Source organism: Stegodyphus dumicola, chromosome 7, assembly GCF_044657685.1.
Source record: "Stegodyphus dumicola isolate Sdum_Otavi_A_Nest chromosome 7, ASM4465768v1".
Lineage (NCBI taxonomy): Eukaryota > Metazoa > Arthropoda > Arachnida > Araneae > Eresidae > Stegodyphus > Stegodyphus dumicola.
The window spans coordinates 46,834,681-46,862,477 of NC_140774.1; the positions used below are offsets into that span (position 1 = coordinate 46,834,681).

Here is a 27,797-nt window from a genome sequence, read left to right on the forward strand (position 1 = left end):
ATGCTTTACATTTAATGATTTCGGTTCTATAACCGAAACGTATTGGGAGGCAAGCCAAGTAATGCCAAAAGCTAGAAAATTTTAGGTAAACAATAAATAAATTTTTATTAGGAATTCGTCATTTATACGACAAGCTGGAAACGACCTAGGTAACGCAGCACCAAAAGTGTATGAATAATACATTAAATACAAAGTATTTCACAAAGAAACATAAAGCAAAAAATCAAAAAGTACGTAATAATTTTCTTTTACTTTTGATCTGTTTCAACCATAATGCGCCTCATAAACATACTTGGGACTTCTCTAATATTGGTTAATTTACACATAACTAAATTAAAAATTGAATGATAAGATAGAATGACTGGTAAAAATATCTCAAAATCGATGTTTTTGATAAATGTTAAGCGCTTATACGTTAGCTTTATTCTAGTAAAGTTAAGCGAATTTCTGTCCATAATACAAAACAATAAAGCTGATTTAATCTTAAACTGACGTTGATTTAACAGAAAAATTCCCCGTATTTCTAAGGAAATTTCAAAGAGACCATTTCAATAAGAATTAAACGTGTTTCGTGCCTTTTGCAGAAATGCAACACATAAATGATGAAATGAAATACACTGAAGAGCCAAAACATTATGACCACCTGATCAATAACGCGTTTTGGGACCTTTGGCCTTCAAAACAGCTGCAACTCGCATTGGCATTTATGCTACAAGCTCTTGGTAGATGACTGGGGACAGGTTGTATCAAATGTCTAAGCAACAGTCAAGCAAAGCCGAGATACTCCGACATGGTGGTGTTTTGAGCTTTGAGCTAAAGCTCCTTAGCATCACAAATGTGATCTATCGAGCTAAGATCCAAAGATTTAGGTAGACAGAACACCATCGTTCTTCGAACCACTCCAGCACGATTCGAGCCTTGTGACATCGAGCGTTGGCCTGCGGAAAGATTCCATTTCCAGTTGGGAAGACAGACACCATGTAAGGGTGCAACTGATCAGTTCATGTATGTCCAATTATGCTCAGTTATGTTCATATAGTCCACAGCTTTCACAGTCTGTTCTACCACAACTAAAGGTCCCACAGCCGCCCTTCAGAACGTCCCCCAAAGTCTAATACCGCCACAACCAGCCTGTGTATGATCTGCTGTACAGGGTAGAACAATTGTTCGCTTGTAGATGGCGCACCCTGACACGATCATCGACGTGACGAATGAAAAATCATAATTCATCCGACCAAGCAACAGTCTGCTACTTACCCATGGTCGTATTTCGATGTTTCCGGCCCACTGTAGACGTAGTCGACAATGACACTTGGTCAACAGGGGCACACGAGTGGGACGTATGCTGCGCAGTCCGACAGTGTCCGCTGAACTGTATGTTCCGAAACACTTGCAGTTGGACTAGCAGTGTATTGGATTGCCAACTCACACACTGCCTTGCGCTGATTTTTTTTTTTTTTTTTTTTTTTTTTTTTTTTTTGTACCAAGTGGGACAGTCTCCGACGTCCTTTTTTATTGATGACGCTCGGACGTCCAACAGCTTGGCGTCTAATGTTGGTTTCACCGTCATTTACCCAGTTCACATAAATACTAACAACGGCAGATCGTTAACAACCTACCAATCGTGTATTATAGGATATACTCGTTCTGAGTCTTCTAGCCATTGCACTCTGCATTCTCGTATTCACTTAGAGCAGCAGCCTTTCCCATCAATCGCAAAAATAAATGCAAAGTGACTCCTTACCTTCTCCAGCAGCAGTTAAATAGCATACCTACTTATTCATGCGCCCTTCGCATCATCCAGACGAGTTCATTAAAAAATGCGGGGATGGTCATAACGATTAGGGTCGTCGGTGTAGAGCAATAACAACAAAGGAAGCAACGGTTCTAATACCAACTTTCTCATAAAATAAATATAAAAAGTAAAAATTATTAAATAAGGACTTTTTTTAAAAATTTAGGCCTAACTGCATAACGAAAAAAATCGAATAAATAGAAAAGAACCAAATAACCAAAAAGGGACCTCTCCTCCTCCCCCCCCCAAAAAAAATATAAGCTATCTAAAATTTTCAAAGTGAACGATGAAAAAACAAACCATTTATAAATATAAAGAAATGTTGTGATTAGAATATATACTTAGAAATTTGTTTAACTAATAGTCTCTTTTGTAACAAAATAATTAAACAAAAGTCTGTACCTTTTTAAACACAATTTATTTATATACATACATACTATAAAGTGTAGTTCCATAAAAAACAACTACACTTAAAAAAAAATTTAGAATTTCAAAATAAATGCAGACCTTTTATACTGTATTGCAACGAATCCAAATTGGGAAGCCCAGCACTTCTTTACGGCTTGCAAAATCTAAAAAAAAAAGTTCTATTTTAGAGAAATTTAGTTTTTCTAATGCGATAAACCATAAACTCAATGAGATTTAGACGTTGAAAAATATATAACACTTCGTAACGAGCAGACGCATATAATATTAGCAATGGGTGTAAAGCTGGAGAAAAATTTGCAGAGTCACACAGACAATATAAGGCTGTCAAGAAAGCAAATTAAGAGCACATTTGGTAGAATGGAGATGCTTCCAAACTTCATGAAGCCGGATGACAGCAAAAACGTATTGTGACACCTATTTCTTTCCCGAAATATTGGAAGCCTATTTTGTTAAATGTTTTAGTGTTGAGTTCACAAGAAATTTTTTATTTCCTGTGTAACTAGAAGCACGTCCGGGTAGCGGTCTGCAGGTTAATTTAAGGTATTATGCATTTCTTCAGTTTCTTGGCTTCAAAAAAGTTTCAAAGACCTCCGCCTCTCCCGTCGTCCTGTAAGTGTTGAAATACTTTAAAGTATTTTCTCCTTTCTTACCGGATGCCTTTCTGGTGCAGTTGGAAGCAAGTCCAACTAGCAGTCGGGAGTTCTGGATTTCGAATCCGAGTTGGACAGTGGCGATTTTTCTTATTTCCTTTTTCGATAATTACATGATAGTATAAAAAGTAATATTTTCAAATTATTACAGTCTCAGTTTAAAGTAAGTTACTCAGAATATTGAAACGACTTTCATAGGGCTACTTTGCCAATAAGCAGCGTAAAAGAGATCCCAGTAATCAACATGAAATGGAGAAGCTAATTTCACAGCTTAAATGATTTAACTTCGCCTAATACTACTGCCACGCAGTCCTGTGTATTGATACAGCAAGAAAGCAATGTCCTTCTACGGTCGATTTATAAACGCGAAATTCTAGGGAGAATTACCAAAAAAATTAGTCTTCTGAATTTTACACCCCTGAACACTTAAGCGGAAAATGTGGGCAATCCCAATAATGGGGCTGACGACATTTTCCTCAAAAGTCTCACTCTTTCGGCTGGTATTAATCGTCATCATCACAAATTGATCAGTAATAAATTAATTTCGAGTTTAAAAAAATAGCCTCGAATTTCATGAAGTCAAATGTACCTACTTATCGTTACGTACATGAACCGAAGCCGTAAGATGATGCTGACAAGAAAGAATGGGAGTTTCAAGGAAGATTGCAGCAAGGAGCAGGCAATAGACATCCGAGGGATTCTGACAGGCGAGTATCCACAGATTGCTAGAGCAAATCCTCTGCGTGTATGTACTTCAACTGCGTCACTGTTGTAGGTTTCTGATATTCATACTGATACTCATACATATGATGTCATACTTTTACTGGAATTATCGCTAGTAATGTGTTCCAGGTCTTTTGAATGAATGTAATCTACTATTTAAAGTAATCTGTTATTAATGCATTAAGCTGGGAGCATTAATTCATAGCTTAATTAATCCAGAGCGCATTAATCCATAGCTTGGATTCAAGCTATGGATCTTTATAACTATATCGGTAATTCTGTTATTTTAAATTCATAACTACTTAGCTATGCATACATCTTCGATGGTAGTTAAATGCATGATATCACATACAGAGGATCGTTTTTATATATTTTAAGTCTTGTTATTTTAAGTTATAGTAACTTAGCTATGTATATATCTTCGATAACAATTACGTGCATGATATCACGTAATCTAGACACATAAATTTTGAAAAAAAAAAAAAAAAAAGAAAGAAAAAGAAAAAAAAACTGAAAAAAAAGAGCACATAATGCAGCGTGTTATAGTTATTCTGTTTGATATAGAATGGACTGTATGCTCCCATATCAATAAACCTCATATCAACAAAAAAACTCTTAAAATGCATTTTCTTTTCACAATCTGCTAAATGATCCTGTAGTGGATACTGTTTGCTAGAGGTACTAGATAAAGCTTTCACATTTCTGTTTCAAATTCTTTCAGGTTCGTATATTTGTTGTCTCAATATATTTAGTTACTGATGAACAAGTAAAAGATGCATGGTATTACTCTCTGAGAATATTTTTCCTTTCATGAAAATGATTTTAGGTCAGAGAGGAAAGTTTATTTCAATTGAACAGACACATTCACTAATCCCCCCCCCGCATACTGGATACAATTATACTTTATTTATTTAACTTTGAGACATCATTATTATTATCATTTAACTTTGAGAACTGAAACTATACATCCCATTCGTTGGATACTAGACGAATCAAACAAACATTGGTATGGTTTAGCCCCGAAACAGAATTCACATCCTACCGCAATGCGGCTATTAATTGAATGAAATATAACACGTAATTCAATAGTTATTTACTGATACTACATATTATTCATTACTTACTGTTACTACACGTTATTGAATACTTGTTTAGTGTTAGGTATCTTCAGTATAATATATTTCCTATTTGAAATAAAAACTAATGAAGGTATTGAATCAATGCCAGCGAGATTATTACATACTTCATTCATTCCTGAGATGCCTAATAATGTGTCCATCTGACCAGCGGCAGACATCTGTTCAGTATCTTCACCTGGATTCATCAATAATAATTATAATTAGTTTCCTAAATAATGTAAGCTTGCTTCACATCAAATCGAAATCAAATGCAGACATGTATTAAAATGTATTCAAAATATTAGTACCAGTGGCTGAAGATCGAACGGCAAATTTTTTAGACTGATATTGTCCTCCAAAGGTTTTTCTCAGCGATATTTCTATGGCTTCTCGTATTCCTTTGGGAAATACTGTTCTTTCAACTTCTTCGCAGACACTAAGTTTTAAATATAAAATGGCACATTACAGTATACATATGCAAACATAATTACATAAGTACAATTTAAAAATACATTATTAAGAAAGAGGATTAATTACTTTTGACATACTTCTTTGACATCTTCTGCTGAATTTCCACTGCTTTGAATAAGAAATAAAATATAAAAGTCAAGCATTGGCATTAATATTATGATACGTAAATTAACTAAAATGGTTTAAAAACCGCGAATTTGTGATAATTTTTAAATCTTGCAGGCTTTCAATTAAAGAGATATCAAAAATAAGACAATTCAAGACCCAGAACAAAAAACAACTGAGTAATAGAATATTGGAATTAAACTAAAAAAAAATTTTATGCGCATTAGCCAGCTTCACTTGTATCTGTTGTTCTATTTGTTATTCACTTCTGTCAGTTGTTCTATGTAGGGTCGTAAATAATATGTATAGTCGTTCTATGTAGGGTCGTAAATAATATGTATGGTCGTTCTATGTAGGGTCATTCGATAATCACCTTCTGACGTAGTGGGATGGAAGATTTCACAAATTTTCCATCACAAAGGGAAAATTAGTTTTAGAAAACAAAATCTGCAAAACATTCATCGAGTTTAAGGCCTTCCTGTTTTCTCTTTTTTTTTTTTTTGCTTTTTATGATTCATCCTTCCCCAGAATTTGCAAAACTTCAGAACTTTGCAAAATACGTCATTCTTCTCTTAAACATTTTTAAGGACTTTAATTTTTTTAATTTTTAGAAAGTTGTCTTACCTTTGTAAAAACCCCTTTGTGATAACATTTAACACAACTGAAAACGAATAATAAATTTTATTCTAGTTTTGGAAGTTTACGATAAAAATTTAAAAGCGGTACATTTTTTGTCATTTTAATTACGGCTTCAAAACAAGCAAAATCGTTTTGGTTTAGATACGTACAGTGCGATTCATGAACTTTAATTACAAATTAAAAGTATAAATATATGCTACATAGAACATACGTTATAATAAAAGGTATAAACTATACTACATTAATAATATAAAACAAATTAGTTCGAATTTGCGGAGTCTAAATCTATTTGATCAACTAAATTACGGAGAGCGAAAAGTAATTCCCATTCATTTATCTTTTCCTCTTGATTTGTGAAGCTAAATAACTGTAGCATGCAATATTTGTAATTCCACCATGTTTAGACAGTAACAGTAATATTAAAATTAGTGTTTTATCAGAATGGAATAGTAGATAAAGTTACTTAGCAATAATTTTTAAATTCAGAAATGATCATTTGAAAATCCTCCATAAAATACATTTACTTACTACACAACGTCTTCCAAAAGTTTTATCTTTGCAAGAATTCCTTTGGTGACGAAATTTTTGTAAGCTGAAGTAGTGACAACTATTCCACTAGGCACGATAAACTGGAATTATATACAAACTTAGAAACAGTAACGTAATTGTAATTAAATACAGAAAGAAGTGTATAGTTTTCTTTGAATAGAAACAGGTGCAAAAGTGACTCACTGTCCGGAGATTCTTGCTTAACTTTGTCAGTTTTCCTAGTGAGGATCCTTTCCCTCCCGTCACATCTGACAGTTGACATATTTCATTCGTAAAGGGGACCGCTAATGGCGACACTAAAGAAATAAACAGTACAACTCAAATTTGATAGTAACGTTTCAAATAATTATCATTATATTGAATAAATTTTTATTTGTGATTCCTCCGTTTTATAGATTTAAATCTTTGAATTAAAGTGGTGGTTTTCTGCTTTGAGCTCTGATTTGAGTTTCTTTAAGAAAAGTGTAGTGTGACTTATCATAAAAATATGCTGTTCAGAATGAAGAAATATAAATAAAAGTACCTTTTGTTATCTTTCCATGCCAAGAAATCAAGTTTAAAAAATCCGATTTCAGATGGTCACTATAAAATCAATCGCAGACAAAGTACAAGCTTATTCAAGACATTTTGTTGAATCATATGTATTCATATGTATTCAATACGACACAGAGTTAGTTTAAAGCGCAGGTGATATAAGCAGGCACCTATGCTTCTAATTTTTGGAAGATCCAGATTAATTATTTTCGCAAACGGCAACTAAATAAAAGTACGTTTTCCTGTTAATTATTAACATGATTAATTTACATGGCACTAGCTGTACTGATCGCTCAAGGCGAAGAAATGTTACAGTCATTTTCTGTATACTCAAGAATACTGGTACTACAATACCGAGTGTAGATTTTGATGGTATCTTGGTAAGAGAAAGTGAGATTAAGTGATAAGAGTGTAAAATCAGGGTTCTGTTGGATCAGGTAAGAAACAGGAAAACTACACATGACTTCATTGTGGAAATGATTTTTGAAATGGCAAATGGCATTATTGCATCTGAACTGAATATTTCATATATTTTCTCTCCAGAATAGGATTACGCAGGGTGGTAAGTTTAAAATTCTCCTTTTTGCAGATAAAATTATTTTACATTATATGAGACATATTGTACTTTCGGTACTTATTGGAAATGAAGTTTCTCTAACTCAGTGCTTTTGTCTAGTCGTTCAACGTGTTTCAATAGCATTATAAGCTAAGTCATATCTATTCACTTCTTGGCAGCAGTGTCATTTTTTTTAATGGATGCACTGTTTAAGGATACTGTTTAAGCGTCCCATGAATAACGGTTTGGATCGAAAAGGGAGGGATATCTCGGCGACTGTATTCTTTAGCTATCTTGTTGCCATAAAAAATGTCATCCCTTCAGCATGTTCACAGAGGAATCTGCTTCAGGACACCTCGCATCATCCTGCTATAAGAAGTGGTGTCCTTTCAATCAGGCATGAATTATCAGAAAATGCATCACAAATCTCAGCTTTCATACACGTTTCAGCAAACGAGAACAGCTAATTCTTCCTTTTTATATGACACACAAAGTTTCACGAGATGCAAAAGCGATTCGCTAAACAAATACCTGTTTCCAGAGCTCCGTGTTCCGTAATTATACCCGCGGAGATAACCATCTCTACGAAATCATGCCTCATCTGTGAAAAACATTTGATCTGAAACGAAAATGTCACCATAAAAACAAAGGTTCTACAAAACAAATGGTCGGAAACACGACACAGATTATGTTCAACACATGCTCCCAAGAAAAGAAAATCAAACCTCTTTTTTGCTTTCGAAAAATTCATTCTGTACCCAACCTTACAAACTAATTCATCAACTTTTTCGTATAATATATGAATCGGAAAATCGTAGCAAATAAAATATGCACAATGAATTACATGACTTTATATATGCAATACATTTTTAAATTGTATACTCTATTCCGCAAAAATAATAGTTCAACAGATCATTTTCAACCACTGTCATATTATGATATACATTTAGAATATTGAATAATCCTGCGCCACCACTTTCTCGTTACAGTAGTCATACTAATGAATTTGCAACGTATAGTTCAGCAGTTATATACAGAATATGGTATAAATACTCTTGTGATGTAAACGTGCTTGGGACAAGCTATTCCAGACTCCTGTTTCTAAGGCTGACGATTTTTACCGAGTTTTCAAAGAAGAACATGTGGCTGCCGTTGCCCAAGAATGTTCACAAAACTTGAATATTAGAATATGATTTCTAAATAAACAAATTGTTGTTATTATTGCACAAAGCAATCTTTTAACAAATATTCAGTGATTTTTCTTGGCAAATTAGTTCACATAGAAAACTTTGATTTGAGAAATTTTATTAATTTATTTTTTCCATACCTGGTATTGGAGCTTCGGGTGCTATAATTTTTGGAGTTTTGTGCTTCAGAGAATCTGAAAGTTTCCTAAAAATAAAGTAGAAAAAAGGCTTATTCGGTTGTTCATGAAATATAATATATAGTACAGATAAGTTATATAGCTCTTAAAATATTTTATTTCTGTTATAGCATGATAAATAAATTTTTTATTGTGAAAGTTTCTAATTGTTCTGCTATTCGAAGCAAAATCTTCAGATATGAAATGAAAATGCCTCAGTTATTATCGAACAAAATTTATAAGAATAAGAATCAAACCGAAATATTTTCAAACCTATTTAACCCTTATTTATGATAATCATACCAAAGAAAGCGGATTTCGTATTTAAATTACATCTTCAAAAAATATTTAAGTTTTCAAACTAAAATTCTTTTGAAATTTTTTTGGTGTAATGAATTTGACAAGACATTAGAAAATTAACGCAATCGTAATACATTTAAAAATAAAAATGTTTTACAGACATTATGTGTGCCGTTTCAAGAACATTTATATTTTGGATAGCTTTGCGGTAAAATGAGTCAGCAAGCAGCTAAATCTTAATTCAGAATGAGTTAGTTTCGGTTTTCAATGCATTTATGTTGATAAGAATCTAAAAGTAAGAAACAAACGTTTGGATTATTAAGTCATATTTCTTTTACATAACGCTGCTGAAATCAATGGAGCTAAAACTCAAACAGCTAACAATAATTTTACAGTATTATTAATTATCCAAACAAATTAAATGTTGACGGAAGCACTAGTTCAGAAACAGAAGTCTGTTATTACCCCTGTATAATTTTTCTTTTTGCTCTCCTCATATAAAATAATGTTGAAGGTTCTCATCTTATGATAGAATGTAATTTTTTATACATTTGTAATAATAAATTACTACAAAGGAAAACTCAAGCATTAAAATATTTTCATTTAATGGCTTCGCATTTATTGATTTTATGGTGCATTTTGTTTTATATTTTTTGCTAATAGGATACGTTTAAATATTTTGATAGAAATTAACTAAATAATGTATTAATTAATTAACGTTAATTTTAAATTTAAACACGTAATACTCTTTCTTCATGCACTGGATTAAAAGCACAGCATTGTTTTATGAAAATAGAAGATTAAAAACTTTATGGCATTAGAAATACAATTTTAAATTTCTATTTTTGAATTAATTAAATAAAGAGTTATCATATTTTCTTCCAGAGAGGATTATTAAACTGGGGTTATGAAAAAATTTAAACTTACTTTATTAGCAAAAAATATAAAATAAAATACATCAGAAATATTAACAGAAACCATTAAAAGAAAATATCAAAATATTTGTGTTTTCATTCTTTAAACACTGTGTTTTCTCAAAACAATAAAATCAAATTGCAAAAATCTTAATTAAAACCTTTCACGAAAATATAAAACTCCCTGTACCAGCATCAGTTTTGTTTTACTGAAAAAAACATCAGTTTAATACACTTCGACCGAAAAAAAAAATAATTATGGGTAAAACATCCAGAAGGCAAAGAACTGTGAGCTTTATCCAATTCTAAAATAATTGGAATTTTTATAGTCATTATAACAGTATTCAATATCAAAACATTAAAAATTTTTATAGTATACTCAAAAACACTGTTTTACATACGTATACACACATAAAACGCACTTGTGGTTTTAAATTAAACCTAAATGTGTAGAGGCCATTAGGCATTTTATTTCGCAGCAGAAGGACGACTACGGAGGTGGACACCCAATCTCCAAATCCTACCGGTGACGAATTATCGTTCGCTTATTTTTAGTTCGGAGTCATTTTGTAAAATTTTTGAAAAGAAAACCTTACAACAATTTTTCTTTAAGCTGTTAGAGCTTCAATTTAGGTTTTCAAAGCTTCACGTTGAAGGGAAAGTAGAACTTAGGTTACTGGTGAATGTAAGTAAAGTGATTTAGCTTCGCTTCATAACTAAGGTGAATACAAACCTTCCTAAGTAGAAACCACTTCCTCTCTTGCCATTTACATAAAAACCGTATTTCCTAACTGAAGTTCCTATTTCTCCTCCTTTATTACTATATTGCAACAAAGGACTAGTCAGTGATCCGCTGAGCTTATAATTCCGACCTGTAAAAGATATATGTATATAAATATAGATATAGGTCTAGATAGAGATATCACTTTTAGTTTGCCTAAGAAAACAGAGCATTCTCTGAAATAAAGCATGATTCCATAATGTTCATAATAATTATTTTTTTTTGGAAGAAGGAATATAAAAAGTTAACTATGCTATTTGTCGCAACTTGAACTATGCATAACGAGATCCAGTTGAAGAAAACCAAGTGATAGCGTAGAAAAGGATCTGACTGTCTAAAACTTTTTTTTCCAATCGTGGACACTTGCCTATGCCCGCATTGGCCACTCCTAAGGCCAGATGGGGTGATCTCTTTATTATGAAGGCACCTAACAGGTGAGCCACCTTTGCCTCCTATGAAGGGACAGACAATTTTTACATCCGTGCCTTCTCCGTGATTCGACCCCGGCCCCTTCGGTATTGCAGTCAGGCTTCCCTAACCACTGTACCGTCTTGCTGGCGACTGTCTAAAGCTTTAACAAGACTTCACAGAAATTACGGAGAAATAACATCTGTTATGAAAAGGAGGGTTACACATAATACCATATCCCCCATTGAAATCCACATTTAGCTCTTTGTGTTCCAGATTTGTATTTCAGACTTAGTCCCTTATTATTGAGTCATCACAGCTATTCCGAGAAAAGATATATAGCCTGTTTTAAGAAAGAATGAAACAACTTCCAGACTGCAGTCAAAGAGGAATTTCAGACCAGAGGGATTACTTTCAAACATGGCACGCTTTTAATGGTATTTACTGCCCACTCTAGGGTCATAGTCACTCGATTTTTTTAAGTGAGTTAATTTACAATCAAAGGTATCATGATCCGGATCTCCGGAAACACCAGTTGTCGTTCCTCAGTCCAAAATGAAACAAATAAGCAGCAAAGGAAAAGGAATCCAGTAAAGAACATGTAAATTTCTTGTCTACAAAGTTGCTTGCAGACACAGCAAATTCTCTCTCGCATACATTATAGCCTGATGTTTGATTATGTGTGTGGGACATATGTCACTTGTTTTAATTATTATGTTTCTCTGAGTCATCATTTTAAACTAGCATACGGAAATCATTATACATTGCACATATGTCACTAACAACTCGCCAGCCGTATTTTCATTTGAAAATTGCCCACAAAAGTAAACATTTCTTTAAAAATAAACCTAGAAAATCAAAAGATTTCTAGTAACTTAACATCAGTTTGTAAGGTTTATATTTATTTTAACTAACATTTATTTTAAGTTTAAACTATCTTTCCTGTGAAGCTTTACTTTCCCCTGGAACTGCCAATGCCAGAGTATGTAAATTTTAGTAGAACGCGCAAGGATTCAAATTATCAGCGGAAGTATTCTGAGTTAAATAGAATGGAAACGAGTTCAAGATGTGCTGTTCGTACCTCACTAGCGCGGAGGTAGTTAGACAGAAATTGAAGAACCCCGCGTTTCGGCCTGTGTGCTTGCCTCGGAGAATTGTTAATTGTTCAACGTGATATTCAAAGTTTGCTGAATTATCAGCGGTATTGTAAAACGCGGTGAGGTTACTTACTTTTAGAGAGCCTCGTAGTTAGAGTCTTGTTATTATTTCTTTTTCAGAGTCTTATTTTTATTTTACCGCCGGGTCGGCGTAGTTTGTGAGCGTCAAGAGCACGCAAATTGTAACTTCTTAAGTTGAATGAAAAGGGACTTAAACCCTTAGCAAGACTCTGTCTATTTTCCAGTTTCAACAGTCACCTCTTGGTTGCGTGCAGGTTGGAGGCGCGCAACTCTACAAGTTTAATAAAGTCAAATAATGCTTAAATATAACCGAAAAATATTAAAAAAGTATTACATAAGAAAGGTAGCAAAAAAAAATAAATATCTACGCATCGTTTATCTTAAAGGAAAAGACTTACCCTTCCAAAATGTAGAAAGCATAAATTTCAAATCTTTTGAATCTATAATTGTTATAGTTATCTTTTCCAGTATTTTAAGAGCTGTATCCGCTTGAATGGCGAATCCAAAGCATAAACTAGAAAGAAAAACTAATTTAATCTTATTAGTGACAGAATGAAATGGGCATCAATTCTAATTAAACTTAAATATATTGAAACCGGAAATAACTTACTTCTGGTCCCTCCCTCTGTGCGAGCAATTTTATGTGTACAATTAACATAGGTTAATATTTTCTTCCAGAATTTAATTTTATGTTAAAATAGAAAATAAGTAAATGAAAAACATACAATCTCATGGAAATAAAAGCAAGTATGTGAGTATGTGTAAGTGAGTGAAAATTATTTAACGAGAGTGCAAAATTTATTAATGCAGAGTGCAAGTGCATTGTTCTCTAAAAGTTGAAACATACGCCTAAAAGAAGGTACCACTTTCCTTATAAATAAGATCATAAGGTACGGCTTAAAGAAAGTAGTCAAAAAAAGGTGGGTACATTTTTTTCTTAGATATTGATGCAAAGTAAGTACTTCACAAAATATCTCAACAGAGCGCTGAAAATTTTGGCTGTACAGCAAGCATAACATTTAACTCTTTTATGATCTTCAAAATGCCCGAATTTCAATTGGAAAAATAGTCATTATGCTTTGAAGAGTTAAAAACGTAAATCCGCATAACGTTTTTATGTGAAATTTGGGAAGATATTCGGGAAAGAATGAATGATTTATGTGAAATGTGGGAAAATATTCGCGAAAGAATGAATGATTTAGTGAATTTTGTTTACTCCTATTAATGACGAAATTCAAAATTATATTCACCAGATTTATAAAGTGGTGGCAGATCAAATTTTTTTGTGTTGTTAACAGTTCCGTATTTGGTAAAGCAGCATTTTTGTTAGATTTACATGTAGCTGAATCTATGAAAATAATTACTAAGTGTATCTCTACGAACTGTGCACTTAAAGCTATGGAATTTAAGTAATCATTAAGAATAAGTAATGCAAGTAATAAGTAAGCTTTTGTATGCAATTATTAAAATTAATGAAACGTTCAGAACCTAATGAACATCTTACTAACTGAAATGTTTTTGCCGTATGAGAATCAATAAAAATATTCAGCCCTTCGATCCCCAGTGCTCGAGTGTTTTCGTAAAATTCTGCACCTTATTTTTGATTCTTTAGATATGCACATCTGGAAAGTTATTTTTAACTAGCACCTTATACTTGTGCTAAATCTATCCCGTACTTCTGTTTTTTGCCTCCACTCTCAAAAAGCATGTAAATTAGTGGATTTTAAACTGCTACAAAAATATAAATTGAGAGCGAATTTAGCAACGCGGCTAGAAACGAGACTTATCTAAGGTTTCTACCCACCCACTTGCAGTCCAAGTTGCTTCCGGTGACAGTTTTATGGGTTTTACTAGGATTTATGCTTAATGAAATCGGGCATAATTATCTTGACTAGTTATCGAAATATGGCAAAGATCACGACGGCTACCTGCCGAAGGTTAGGCATGCCTTCGTAGAGGACTTTTCAAGCGGAACTGGCTTTTATCATGTTTTACGCAAAATTAGGAGCCTGTCTGAGAGATATTTTATTTACTATTTCTGTTGCGTACATTTAAACTTGTATTTACAGATCCTTCAACGAATGTTGATTAAATTGTCATTAGTTCCAGTTAAAATTCATATAGTAAATAAAGTTTTTGTTTGTTTTTACTGCTGACGTAGTCTCTAGTGCTCCAAACTCTTAAATTCGAGGAATATAAATCGTGTGCAGCAAAGGTATGTTAAATGAGTGCACAGTTTTAATAGTAAATCATATTTGCCCTTAATTTCAAAATATGCTAATTACTATGTTTATGATTGATAGCGCAGTTTGAAAGTACATATAACGTTTTGCGTTTGCTTTCCTTGGATAATATCTGAACAGAAATGGTTCCGAATTGTGGATTATAGAAAAACAGAAATTTTATAAGAAACTTACTCTTTTACAACGTTTTTTATCGTAGCTTTGCCCATATAAACGAAAGCTCCATGCTGAAAACATTATAAATTTATTAATATTATATTTTATAGAATAACTGTATTATATAATAGAATTTTTTATAATATTATCTAACCCGTTAATGAAAAAGTATCTGGCGTACCTGATAGACGTAGCCCATCATATGTTCAATTTCAGCCTCTTTTATGCTTGAAACATCACCTAAATAGTAGGATAAGAAATGTGAAATTGCATATTGATATTTATGCCATTAGTTAACATATTCACTATCCTCGGCAAGTAAGGAAAAGTTCACTCAAATATACTGAAATACTAACGCTAGCAATTCTATATATTTAAAATAACCGCTTGCAACCCAACTCTCGGTCTAGCATGCATAACTCGTAAAATACGTCTCCAGGATAAAATAAAATTAGTAAAATGCAAAACTTAACTTAGAGAGGATGAAGGAGATAGTATTTATAAAACGGCAAATAACTTGCAATGAATATATGCATACCTAAATTTCTGAGTCTCTGGCCAAATAAATAGATCTCATGTTCTGGTTCTCCTTCCACTTCTACAGTTCCGTGTATAACACCTGACTGTATGTAAAAATTCAATGCATTTTTGAGCCTGAAAAAAATTAATTCTATTTATTACAATAATCGGAAAATAGATAATGCAATAAAAATGTGAATTTTTCTTTTGGTTCTCTTCTGTTATCCGGATCGGATTCAGAAATGTATGCACGTGTGTACGTACGTATGTGCGTATATGTTTTGTGTGTGTAAAAACATACATATATACATGGATACATACATGCACACGTATATACATTTCTGAATCCGGTCCCAATAACAGAAAAGCACCCTTTTCCCTTTTTAATCCTGCAATGGCAGAGGAATTCTTTTTACTCCTAACTCCTGCATTCATATTAAAACGAATAATAAATTGAACTTTTTGTAGTTGAATGAATAATAATAACGTTTAGTTATGCATTGCTGAATTCTGTTATTGTAATTTCAAATTATTTTTTATTACGTGGGGGAAAAAACCTAGCAAATGGTATGAGGATTGTAAAACATATCTTGGCTATAATTACGGTAACAGAACTGAGTTGTTCCATGATACTGGATAAAGGTTTCTGAAATTATTTCTAATAAACTTCCGCTTAATTTATGTATTTCCAAAATCTACAGTTCCACAGATCTCTTGATACGAATGTAATTATCATAATTAAAAATATTTTTCTTCAGACTTCTTTATAGCTAGTATAATAAGCGGAATAGCAAGTTAATTTGTTTCAAGAATAAGGAGAAAAATTTTGCGAAACGTTCACGATTTCTAGATCTTTATTTATATGAATTGTAGTTATAAGATCAATTACAAGATATAGTTAGCGAAGCCATTTTTACAACATTGATTTGAAGCCAAAGTTTTAAGCTAATAAGAAATATCACAGAAGATCAGTTAATTTTGTCAACTAAATAATATATTCTTTGCCTTCAGGTTTTAAATCTTAACAATGCGGAACGTCAGATGTAAACGTTAGTATAACTAAAAGTTGATAGTTGACGATTAAGAGAGACAGAAACATCGTTATTCCATGAAGACGTTAGGTGATATTCTATCGCGTGCCTACATATTTAGCATTAAGAAATACATCAAATAACATTGTAAAATATTGTTGCTGGTGTTGTTCAAGACATAATTACATAATTTAGATAATTATTATATTATTCCAGACACTCAAATTACGTTACAGTAGTTCACTTAGAACAGTACACATTACAAATACACTTTACAAACATTACAGGGTTTTACAAACGTATGTTGGGGGAACATCAAAATATAGTAATACAAAGAGTTAAACTTCTAGAAACAAACTGCGTGAATATTAAATTCTTCCTCTGGGCACTGTTTCTATTGAATATACAAATAAAGGGGCACACACACTTTTTTTTAACAAAATATAAATATATTTATCCTGCGGGGCTTTTTTTTTTGAATTTAAAGGATCTTTAATTTCATGATATCTAACGTTTAACATAACATTTTCAAATATGTACTCAACATGCGTATATTCTTCAACTTTTTTATAAATTTCTATTAGTTTATGTACGATATATTTTATAGCGTTTCATAAGGTTCAAAGAGTTTGTAGAAAATAGTACAAGTTTTTATTACTTGTCTAGCGGAGGATACGCTGATTTCCAGTTGGCTTTAGCAACAGCATCAGCAAGTGCGTATGAGTTTAAATCCGATGTGGCGTCAAAGACATCCGAAGAAGCCCGCCACCTGAAAAAAAGAAAATATTTTAAGCTTTGCTTATCCAACACTACACACTAAATAAAATAATTTGAATCATTTCAGAATGTCAGATGTACTGAGAAATAACCTGAAAGTAAATGCAGTATTTTATAATTTTATATTGTAATGAATAGCCGTGTGTATAACAAAATAGCCAGCAGTCTGCTTGCTGTCTTGAGTGTAAAAAACGCAATGTTGATTGAGGCAGTTTTAGCAGACATTCTGTTGGTAACTGATTTAACTTCTCTTCTTTAGCTGTATCCAAAACTTCAAACAAAACCCGTCCTTAATGAATAAGATTTTTTTTTTTTGAAATTTTTCATTGCTCTTTGCATCTGTTTTCGCCCATCCATATGCAAATCATTTCTAATTCCACTTTCCGTTACCTAGAGGGCACCTTTGCTTTGTTTCCTTTCCTTACTTTCGTCTTCCTTTTCATTATACAAAGCGTCATGGCTTAGTTACAAGCAAGTTTCTGAAAATTTGTCAATCTTTCTTTCTTTTTGTGGCATCTAGTTTTCCATTATTCCAGCTGAAGAAAATATTTATGTTGAAACGCTGGAAGCACTTCTAAAAAAATATATTCACTATTGTTTTCCTTATACTCAGTTTTATTTGGAGTGAAAATGTTTCCGTTTCGCAATCTGTTGTCGAATTGCGCAACCTTCATTTTTAAAAGCGTCACATGATCGTTACTCACACTATAGCAATATTTCTTACACCACAGTAAAATTAAATTTCTGTAAAAATCAAAAGATATTGATATTGCGAACCATCGAGAGACTTAATTTATCACAACGAGAAAACGTGATTAGCTAAAAGTAAAAAAAAAAGAGTAAAAGAAGTAGAGATGAGGCCAAAATAATAAATAACAACTTCGAATGAATTTTTAAACATTAAATTAACATTAACTCAATATTAAATTCTGAAAACTAAGCTTTCTACATCTATAACTATTTCAAAACCTGATTCAACTGAGTGCTGAAAGCAGAAACAAGTGGTGATAGTAATGCAAAACAAATTAAAATAATATTTTAAAACCCATCCCATATTCAATTCGGAACAAAGTCTACGAAAAAGAAAATAGCAGCGCAGTGGCAAACTGCATGAAAAGCGCAAAAAATGACAAAACCAAAACTGAAAAAGGAGAAATGAAATTTACTTCTTTGAGTGCACCGTCGGTCAGAGGTTTGGTGCAACGAAAGACCTGAAGACATGTTTCTGAAGTAAATATATTAGTTTGGTTTCTGAATCAACAAAGACACAAACTAAACTTTAACAATGAAAAGTGATTTAATATTTAAAAATTACTAAATATTACTTTAATACTTTAAATAATATGATTTAATCCAGTACACTCCCGATTATCCGGGGAATTGTGTGGCGCGGCCGCCACTGACAACAAAAATCGCGGATAATTCGAAAAAAGCTAAAAACGGGTATAGCAAAAGAGAAAACAGTCATTCCAACTTTGAAAAATCGTTTTATGTACAATAAAACGTAAAATAATAGCAGGAAATGTTTTATATCGCTCAAAACTAACCTAAAGTGCATTTTGTTAATGAAAACAGGAAAGTGCTTTGTACTTACGAGGGGCGTCAAGGATGCACAGAAAAATTAATACATATGTACTGTTTTGATACTGTAATATATTATGTAATTACAATAGCATAACTGTAAAACTACACCTTTTTGTAGAAATCAATCATTTGTATTTGCTTCTTGCTTTGGAAGCATTTTCTCTTGATCCAAGATTGCAATTTTCGTAGCATAAGTTTCTCGGCCAACTCCGCGTGGTCTTGTTCTTTGAAATAGCTCAGCAGTCCGTCGACTTGTTGCAAAGCCGCTCCGTGAGTCTTCGTGAGTCTGCACAGTGGGCTCTTCTTCGCCTTCACTTCGCTTTCCTTTATTCTTGGTCTCTCCCCTTCCTTTCTTCACAATTTCGTCATCTGTCAAGCGTTCGAAGCCAGGTTCGTTGACGTCACACTCCAACCACTCATTAATGTTTTCAGCATCGACGTTCTCACCACACGGAACTGCTTTCACCATATCGGCAAGAGTTGCCGTGGGCGTGTCTACATCTTCATTCTCTTCTTCACAACTCAAAGGGATTAGGTTGTTGTTGGCTTCAACATTAAGCATGAGTTTTCTCCATGATTTTATGAGGGTTGACGGTTTCACTGAGTCCCATGCCGATGCAATATCGTAGATGCTGTCCAAGATTGTGTAGTATTTCCGAAACTCTTTCAGATCATAACCTTTTTCAAACTTGAGCTAACCACTCTGTCAATGCCGTGTCTAGCTCATCTAGCCCTTCATAGTTTTTCGCGTTTTCATTGCGGAAACACTGTCCGACATTGATGCAAAGTTCACCAGTTTGTCTTTTCGCTTTAGAATGCCATGCCCTGTTGTTTCCGCTATTTCGTAATCCAATTCCGTCTGCTGCCATGTATGGCCGTTTGCTACTTTGGAAAGTAATTCTAGTTTTTGCGCAATCGTCAACACAACCTTCTTTCGTTTTCCTGGCATTTTAAATGGGTAACGAAAAACACAAAACCAAAAAGCACAAGCATTGAACATAATAAAAGATAAGAAATTAACTCCGACCGGTTCGCAAACACTATCAGGCTTAAACTAACAGTGGGAGGAAGTGAAAGTGTCAGTAAGATTAAGACGAGAGAGGGCGGTGGAGCAGGCACTGCAAGGGTGAGTAAGAAATCACTTACTCATCAGAGGGGAAGGTTCCGAGAAGGCTTGGGATATTTTTGCCATAAATAAGCACGATGTTAGCAAATTTAACTTTTCGCTCAGTTTTGTGAACATTTTTATTTTTGCTTTACTCTTGTACAAAAAAAAAAAAAAAAAAAAAAAAAAAAAAAAAAGCTGTGTGCGGCACGCGCGGATAATCGGGAGTCTACTGTATTTAAAATTTTAATTGATGTATTTAATTTAAAAACAGACTGATGTAGTTACTTCTTTTGCGCGGCCGACCGGAATAAGTGGTTAGTGACTCTGAATGCCATACTGAAGGGCTCGGATTCGAATTTCGGAGGAGACATAGATGTTTGTAAATGTATAGTGTCTGTGCGGCGTGGGGGCACTCTAAATATGTGGCTAGCCGAAAGTCTTTTAGTGGGGTTTGGGTCGGGGAAGAGGGATGGCAGATCCTCGGACCTGTCCCCCCCCCGAGGTGCTGTCCATCAAAGCTGGGGCGGAACTGAGCAAAGTCGAGCTGTCACCTGTGTGCTGCTCAAGGACCTTGCCAAAGACAGGTGCATATGACTTCTTGCCTCGAGGAATGTCGTGGGCTTGTGCTCAGATAAGTGAGATTGGTAACTACAACAACTTCTTTTGTTGCATCAACATCTGATGACGATGTAGCGAAAGACATAAATTAATTTTATCCTTTTTGTTTTTTTTAAATTTTTGGGCCTTTTATGCAGTTTGCCACTGTGCTTCTAGGTATCCATTTTTTGCATATAGTTTGTTCCGAATGGAATATGCACCGAATACAACACCAGAAAACAAATTGTTGCTATAGAAGAAAATAAAACGTTCAGTTGTGGTCTAGTCGCAACTTATGGATATTTATACAGAAGCTCAAATTATCAAAACAACCATTAAAAAAAAAAAAAAAATCTCAGATCAGTTAAAAAATCTCAAATTCAAATTAAGCATCCTACATGGAGTAAAAAGTTCTGAATTCATATCAAGAAATTTGACCACATTAGAAACATTTTGAAGCAAAAGCACGTAAACAGATAAATAGATTAATAACTAATAAAATTCTGGCTATGTACCTTTGCTAAATAAACCTAACTGCATCCTTACTCCAATGAATTACCGCCTTTGTAAATGTGCTTACTCATGTATAACATAAATTCTGTAATGCATCAGAGTAAAGCGCTTAAGGATTCATTTGCGACGTGTTCTTTTGTATTTACAAACTAACGCTTAAAGTAAACAAAGCTATCCACAGCAATCTGCGAGGTTTTCAAACCAAAACAAGTGATAAGAATACAACGTAAATTTTGCTTCACAAGCCTCGGATAGCTTTCACCTGTAAAGCTAAATTTGGGATAACAGCTGGCTGGAGTTTCCAAAGTACATTCTTTGAAATTTTATCTTCCTCGCAATTTGAATTTAATATAATACGCATTCGCCTGAAGGACAACATAAAAGAATTAACATAAAATAACTTAGTAGTAGCTAAATAAGCTTTACACATTGAGCCACGGTGATCACGAAACGTAGATGGATATTTCAAAAGGGAAGAGTTTAAGACTGAAGACAGCATGCAAGAATGTTGTAGGAGAAGGCTTTTAATAAATACATAACATAGATTAAAAATATATCAATATAGGTTTCCGAGACTCAGGGTAATTATTGCATCTGTCTAAAATGGCGCAAGGAAAAATATCGTCACTGTACTAAGGAAGAAAAATTAGAAATAATTTTAAAAACTACAATTGCACAGGTTATTAAATAATTAACGGGTTGTGAAATTTAGTTAAGCCGTATAAGATAATTCCAACATTAGCATAATTCTTTAATTTTTAATTAGAAGTTTAAATATTACGAAATTAGTATTCGGTATAAGAATTTGTAACTTACCTTAATGCAAATTTTACGTATACCATACGTCCCTTTTCATCATTTTCGGTCGTCTCCCTGAAATGAGGCAAGAAAAAGTAAGTAAATGATAATAATTTATAGTTCGAGAATACATATTGCTTTGTTAATGCTTTTTTTAACATTTAAATCTTTTAATTTGCTTTCCTATCAGCAAATTAAAAGCAACTTTAATTAACGCAGCTAGCTAACTAACTTTAACAGCTAGCTAGCTAACTTTAACTAAACACAATTATCAGCAAAATAATAACTAAGAAGTGAATTTGAATATGAGTAACTGAATTCTGACGAGATATGCTGAAAAATTTTAATAGTTTAATAAGAGAAGAATGGAGAAATTAAGCTTATATTACTTTTGTTAGAAGTTAACAGAACAGGAAACCAGCATTCATCTCTTGTGTTCAGTTAAATTACTATCTTATTATATGTGTGTGCATGATTGCAAATTGTATTAATTTTAGTTTCCTGTAATTCAGAAAATCCAGTTTTTATTAAAACTAAGTATAATTTGCTTTTCGAAAGCTTGTTTGTTGCTGTTTCAGACATTAACTGCGAAAGCAAAGATTCGAGCTAAGAGTTTGTAGAGACATTAAGTTATTTCGAAGCAGGATGAGAGATGAAAAATGAGCAATGACCTCTCCGGGACTCGAACCACGGACCTCTCGGATACGCGCCGAGCCTGCTAACCACTACACTACGAAGGCATGTTAAGAAGGCGGGAGAAGTACCTTATAAGTTAGTAAGCGAAAATCAAAAACTTATAATTTAAATAAACGTTCCTTTTGCTTTCGAATAAATTATATTTAATTGTCTCTTCGATGTTTTTTCGACCTCATGAATTATAAAACAGTACTTAAAAACAATGCTCAGACTATGAAACCTGAAAACAATAACCTCTCTTCTATTCAAACTTTAAGCTCTTGGTTTCAGCCCGAATCTTCATAGGGTTGGAACATTGGAGTTTGTTTTCCAGATGAATCCTTCTCAGACCGAAAAACATAAACAGAGAGAGAGTACTTTTCTAAAAAAGACGTTTTAAAGATCAAATTAACCCGAAAATATTGTTATTTAGGAACTTAAGTTTAATACATCTAATACAAGGCGAAAACAACTAAAAATGACAACATTATGAATTTACGAATTTTGTATGAGACGTCTGGTGTTGGTGTCAATATGTATGACATATCTGAAGTGGATAAAGTTTAACAAATTATGCATAGTTATAATTTAAATGATCTTTTTTCAACATTTTTTCAGCTTTCAGGGAACACTTGAATAAATGTTATATAACCTTACACCATAAATAATTAAATTGCATATATTTAAATTTCTAAAAATGATTAATTTGCTAATTTGATTAGGTTAGGTTAAGGATTTTCTAAATAAGTGATTGGATAATTAGTTAACGCAAAACAAGTCGAAAACCATCTGCCTATTGGGAGGTATGTCTTCGTGGAGGACGTTTTAAAGGAAACTGGCTCGTAACCATCTTACACATAAGAGAAAGAAAGAAAACCAACCATGTAGCCAGACCGTTCACCTGGATTGGAATATTCTAGCTAATATTCTATTATTCTGGCTAGCATTCACATTTCAGTAGGGAAACCACAAAAAATAACTCTGCAGCGAATTCGTTCGACGGCGATCGAAAGCCGGGTCGAACTCGTCCCATACTCAGCTGTGTGCATTTTCATCCTTAGGAATATAACAATTAGCACCATCTCACATTTAGTATCCAATTTCACTCATTATCAGCACTTAACACTTAATCAAGAATCGAATTTTTTAATTCCCTCCTATACGCCATTCTCTCAACATATTGTGTTCTATTGTGGGAATTATATTGCATTTTATTGCCAAATTTACATTATTGTATCCCGTTGTTTGTTATTGTATTATTTCATAAATTGTTATAGATTAAATCTTAGTACCATTCAGTGTAAGCATGTAACCTAAAACGTTAAAGCAGTCTGCTACCAGACGAACAATAGAAATACACTTATAGATATGCAGCACTCTTTGCTTGGCTACTGCATATCCTTGCCTCCGTGCTGGGCGATCTCCCACTCCACAGTGGCGGACGTGGGACAAACTGATTAGCACTGAATAGCGGCACTCCCTAAATGCATCATTAAGTCTAGGGGGTATTGTTAATAGACGGTGCTACCGCCCACAATCAACACTGTTCAACGGTCGCCCACTAGTGGTGCAGTTGCTTAAGTGAAGAAAGGAGCGAATTCAAAGCTAAGTTTTGTGGAAAATCATGAATAGCATTTAAAGTTTATACCTCCGAATTGACATTCTCTCCCTTAAACGAAATCACTACTCCAAGAAAGAGGTGTGACGTTACAGCTACTAGCACCCCCCCCCGAGGGCACAGGTGCTGAATTATAACTTTCTGTTTGTTCGCGGACGAAATGGACCATACCTGCAAAAAGCAAGACTGCAGATAAAACCCCCTGGGAGTTTCCGGACACAAGGAACTAATTATGTTTCTCTTCGCAGATAACAAAACGAGTGAAATCTTTGTGTAAGAGTTCTTCATGTGATTTTGAGGTGACAGGACCATGGAGGTAGGAAAGGGAGGAGGGGCCATTCCGCGCTAGAAGTGAAGCACTGCTTTGAAGCTTGGGTCACCAGACGGGGTGTTTTTTGTTTACATTCAGAAGCTCCCTTGACAAAATTCTGATAGTATTTCGACACACGACAGTTCCATAGAAATCGAAAAAGGGAACGTAATAAAGGATTAATGAACGTAATAAAGAGTTTCGCATGAAAGAAACATTCATAGTGGGATGGATAATAGCAATTTGTATACTTTAGTGACATTTACGCAAAAATCACATCTTGGTTATTTTTCGATAACTAACAACAGCGATTTTGATTATGAATTTGTTTTATAAAATTCTAAGCTGTTGCACTACAAAAATATAGATTTTAAGAAAATTGCTAAAAGAGATCTGCCAAAATTTATTTTCTAGAAGATTTGAAAAGTTTGAAACTTGATGGCTAAATGTAAATATAAAATTATGTGTGTTAAAATATTTGTAATTAGGCACATAGGTCAGATTAAGTTTTTATTAAATAGAGTAACGCATGCAAGGGCCTAACGCATGCCTAAAGAGAGAGATGCCATCGTGGGGGAATTTTGAAGAAAAACTGACCTTTGAGTGGGTATTAAAAATAATACTCATAATTTTCATTCAAATTATATTCATATATATTTTTTATGTAAAACTTTCGGGTGTATGCTAAATTAGTGTAAATTACTTTACACGAAAAATATAGTGAATGCACAGAAATTAAAGATTTGCACATGCCGGAAATGATAAATAGGAAATATGTATGGGTATTTATGCATGTGCTTGCAAAAAGCATGTATCTGCCTTTGACAAAATACTTAAATATTCATTAAATTATTTATAAATGTATTTGAAATGAAGAATTTATTCACTTATAAACAACTGTGATAGTACTGTGAAGAAATCTAATGATTAAATGTATCTAATTTATAATGATTATAAATGTTATCTAAATATATAATAACCTTAATATTGAATTGTAAACATAAATTGAAATCCTGTTGACAAATAAGTTATAAAACTATTTAAGCAAGAATTGTTCGTATTGGAAAGCAATCTGTTAAAAGGTATTGTAAAGCAAATGCTATGAGATGCGCACTTAAGAACGTAATAGAGAGTTTTGGAATATGTATTGTTCAAATGAAGGGTAAAAAGAAAAAAATCTGATAAGTATAATTAAAAGAATTATTCCCTTTACATTTTATAATAACTCAGTTACAAGTTAAAAAAAAAAAAAAAATTATTTTATTCCCTTTCAGAAATGTTCAGAGAAAGTCAAATACTATTTTCCTAATAATTCTCTAATTTAAAATGAACCGAATAGAGCATTAATTATAAATTGACTTACATTTTTCGATTTAAAAGAAGCCAAAAAATCATGTCATATTTAAGGAAGTATTTTAGGAAGAAGCTCTATAAATAGAAAAGAAATAATGCATAATTTTAATATTAATAACAATAAACTTTGGTCTTAATTTTTGTACCTTAACCGAATAAAATCGAACTACCTTAATTTTTTTTTCTAATGTAATTAACGAAAACTTGTGAAAATATTTCATTTAAATTAAACCATTCTGAGAAAAGTATAGCATTTAATTCCGTTCAGAATGAAATGTTGTTTAAAAATATGTTGTTTTCACATACTTAGGACTCTGAAGTGTTGTAGAAAAAGAAAATATATACATTTATATGTATATTTGCGACGTAATTACAAAATATTTACACCCGAACGCGTCAAATCCCATAGAACTCAATGGTAAATGACCCAATGTTTTGGTCACCACGTAGGGATCGCCGGTGCTTCAGAGCAGGGTACGGAGAAACTTGTTTAGGGCGACTCCTTCTTACTTCCTACCTCCATGGACAGGACGCATCGTTTGCGTTCTAAGCCACGCCAGTGGTTTCTGTAAAACAATAGTTTTTTTTTATGCTGTAAACTACAGTAAAAAGGACGCTTTTTTGCGTCCAATCTGCGTTAGCGGATATTGTATGATTTAGGGCTGTAATGATCAGTTTATTTTTATGTTTTAATCAAGAAATCTATTTTAGTTTATCAAATAAATAATTTAAAAGACAACCTGTCTTTCTTTCACTCGACACGGGTGTACTGACGTTACAGAGGTAAGAGTATTAGCATATTTTCCAGTTTTTGGCAAATTTTCCCCATCTTTAAACTGGTGATTATGCTTTTAATATTGATAATGATTAAGAACAGTCTGTGCAAATTCACTACCTCCAAAATGTGTGAATCTCGATTTTTTTAGCAGTTTTATGCACTGTTTAAATAAGTCTACTATATTTGATGTCAATGAAACAGTATAAGTACAGAAGAAAATTGTTTTTAAAGTGTGGAAATATAAACAGAAGTGGAAACATAAACATAGTTCCGCTTAGTTTTCTTTAAAATTAGTTTTGTTATCTGTTCTCGAAAATTTTTAATTTTCCATTGGGAGAATTTAGCATGTTTGTGCCAGTTCTCCCAAGCCAAAATTTATTTAAAAGTTTATACTGGTAGGATTGTAAATTTAATTTGTTTAATTACACTGTTTCTTGTAGAATAGATAAAAAAGTTCTGAAACCCAACATTGTAAGGCCATATCTAAAAACTATTGTCTACCAAGTTCGGCAACAAGAATCAGTAACCTATGAGTTATCATAACTAACTATCCACAAACTGTATATCTAAATTTTTATCAAGGGTATAATTAACAGATCTTGCAGGAAAAAAATATTTTTGTCTCCATACCTCAAATACCCGCTGTAAAATATTCGCCATCGCCTCATGGGACACGTATAGGATATTTGGAGATCTCCACAGGAAAAGACAGTCTTATCAGTTGAAGACTGTTGAAAATGTCCAGTCTTTTGCAAACGGTACGTTTTGCCAGATTCTAATTTCAGGTAAACGCAAGCATCTGCTTTCTGATCGCTGCGCCTTGAAATATTGACCAGAAGACGCTCCGGTTTAGAGTTCACTCCATAGCAAATTATTTCGTCTTCTGCCTAGGAGGTATGTAATAAAATATTAGGTTATAGAAGAATTCTAAGAATAAACTATATGTTCATAAAATGACATCCAAACAAAGAGAAAAGTAATCGAAATAAAAACAGTTAGCCAGCTTGTTTTCTGCTTGAAATGGGCTGAATCGGTAGGTTGAAAATATTAAACAGAGAGACAGAAAATCTATTTCATTTCGTAATTTGCATTAAGGAATTTTCAAGTGTCTTTTAATAAAAAGAATCAAACCGGAAATTTATTTAATTTAAGATGCATTTCATAAGCTGTTTTCATACACAATCAGATCGGATCTGGAGACGTATAGGATATCTGAACAGATCG

The 27,797-nt window shown here is 33.1% G+C and overlaps 1 protein-coding gene across 3 annotated transcripts in view; it reads right to left on the bottom strand.

Annotated features, from left to right (window-relative positions):
• Nucleotides 1-27,797, bottom strand: part of LOC118181218 (uncharacterized) — a 75,025-nt gene that overhangs the window by 41,485 nt on the left and 5,743 nt on the right. For 2 of the 3 annotated variants that reach the window (XR_004756846.2, XM_035350300.2), the window contains exons 3-17: nt 27,204-27,460; nt 21,858-21,914; nt 17,121-17,231; nt 15,451-15,566; nt 15,094-15,152; nt 14,931-14,983; nt 12,912-13,027; nt 10,880-11,018; nt 8,897-8,961; nt 6,663-6,775; nt 6,459-6,559; nt 5,253-5,294; nt 5,024-5,151; nt 4,841-4,911; nt 2,303-2,367 (exon numbers count right to left, since the gene is read on the bottom strand). Coding sequence is in view for 2 of the 3 variants with exons in the window: in XM_035350300.2 (XP_035206191.1) it covers nt 2,303-2,367; nt 4,841-4,911; nt 5,024-5,151; nt 5,253-5,294; nt 6,459-6,559; nt 6,663-6,775; nt 8,897-8,961; nt 10,880-11,018; nt 12,912-13,027; nt 14,931-14,983; nt 15,094-15,152; nt 15,451-15,566; nt 17,121-17,231; nt 21,858-21,914; nt 27,204-27,460 (1,493 nt within the window). In the remaining variant the exon portion in view is untranslated. The remainder of the gene's footprint in view (nt 1-2,302; nt 2,368-4,840; nt 4,912-5,023; nt 5,152-5,252; nt 5,295-6,458; nt 6,560-6,662; nt 6,776-8,896; nt 8,962-10,879; nt 11,019-12,911; nt 13,028-14,930; nt 14,984-15,093; nt 15,153-15,450; nt 15,567-17,120; nt 17,232-21,857; nt 21,915-27,203; nt 27,461-27,797) is intronic. The other variant, XM_035350301.2, reaches the window with a different exon arrangement.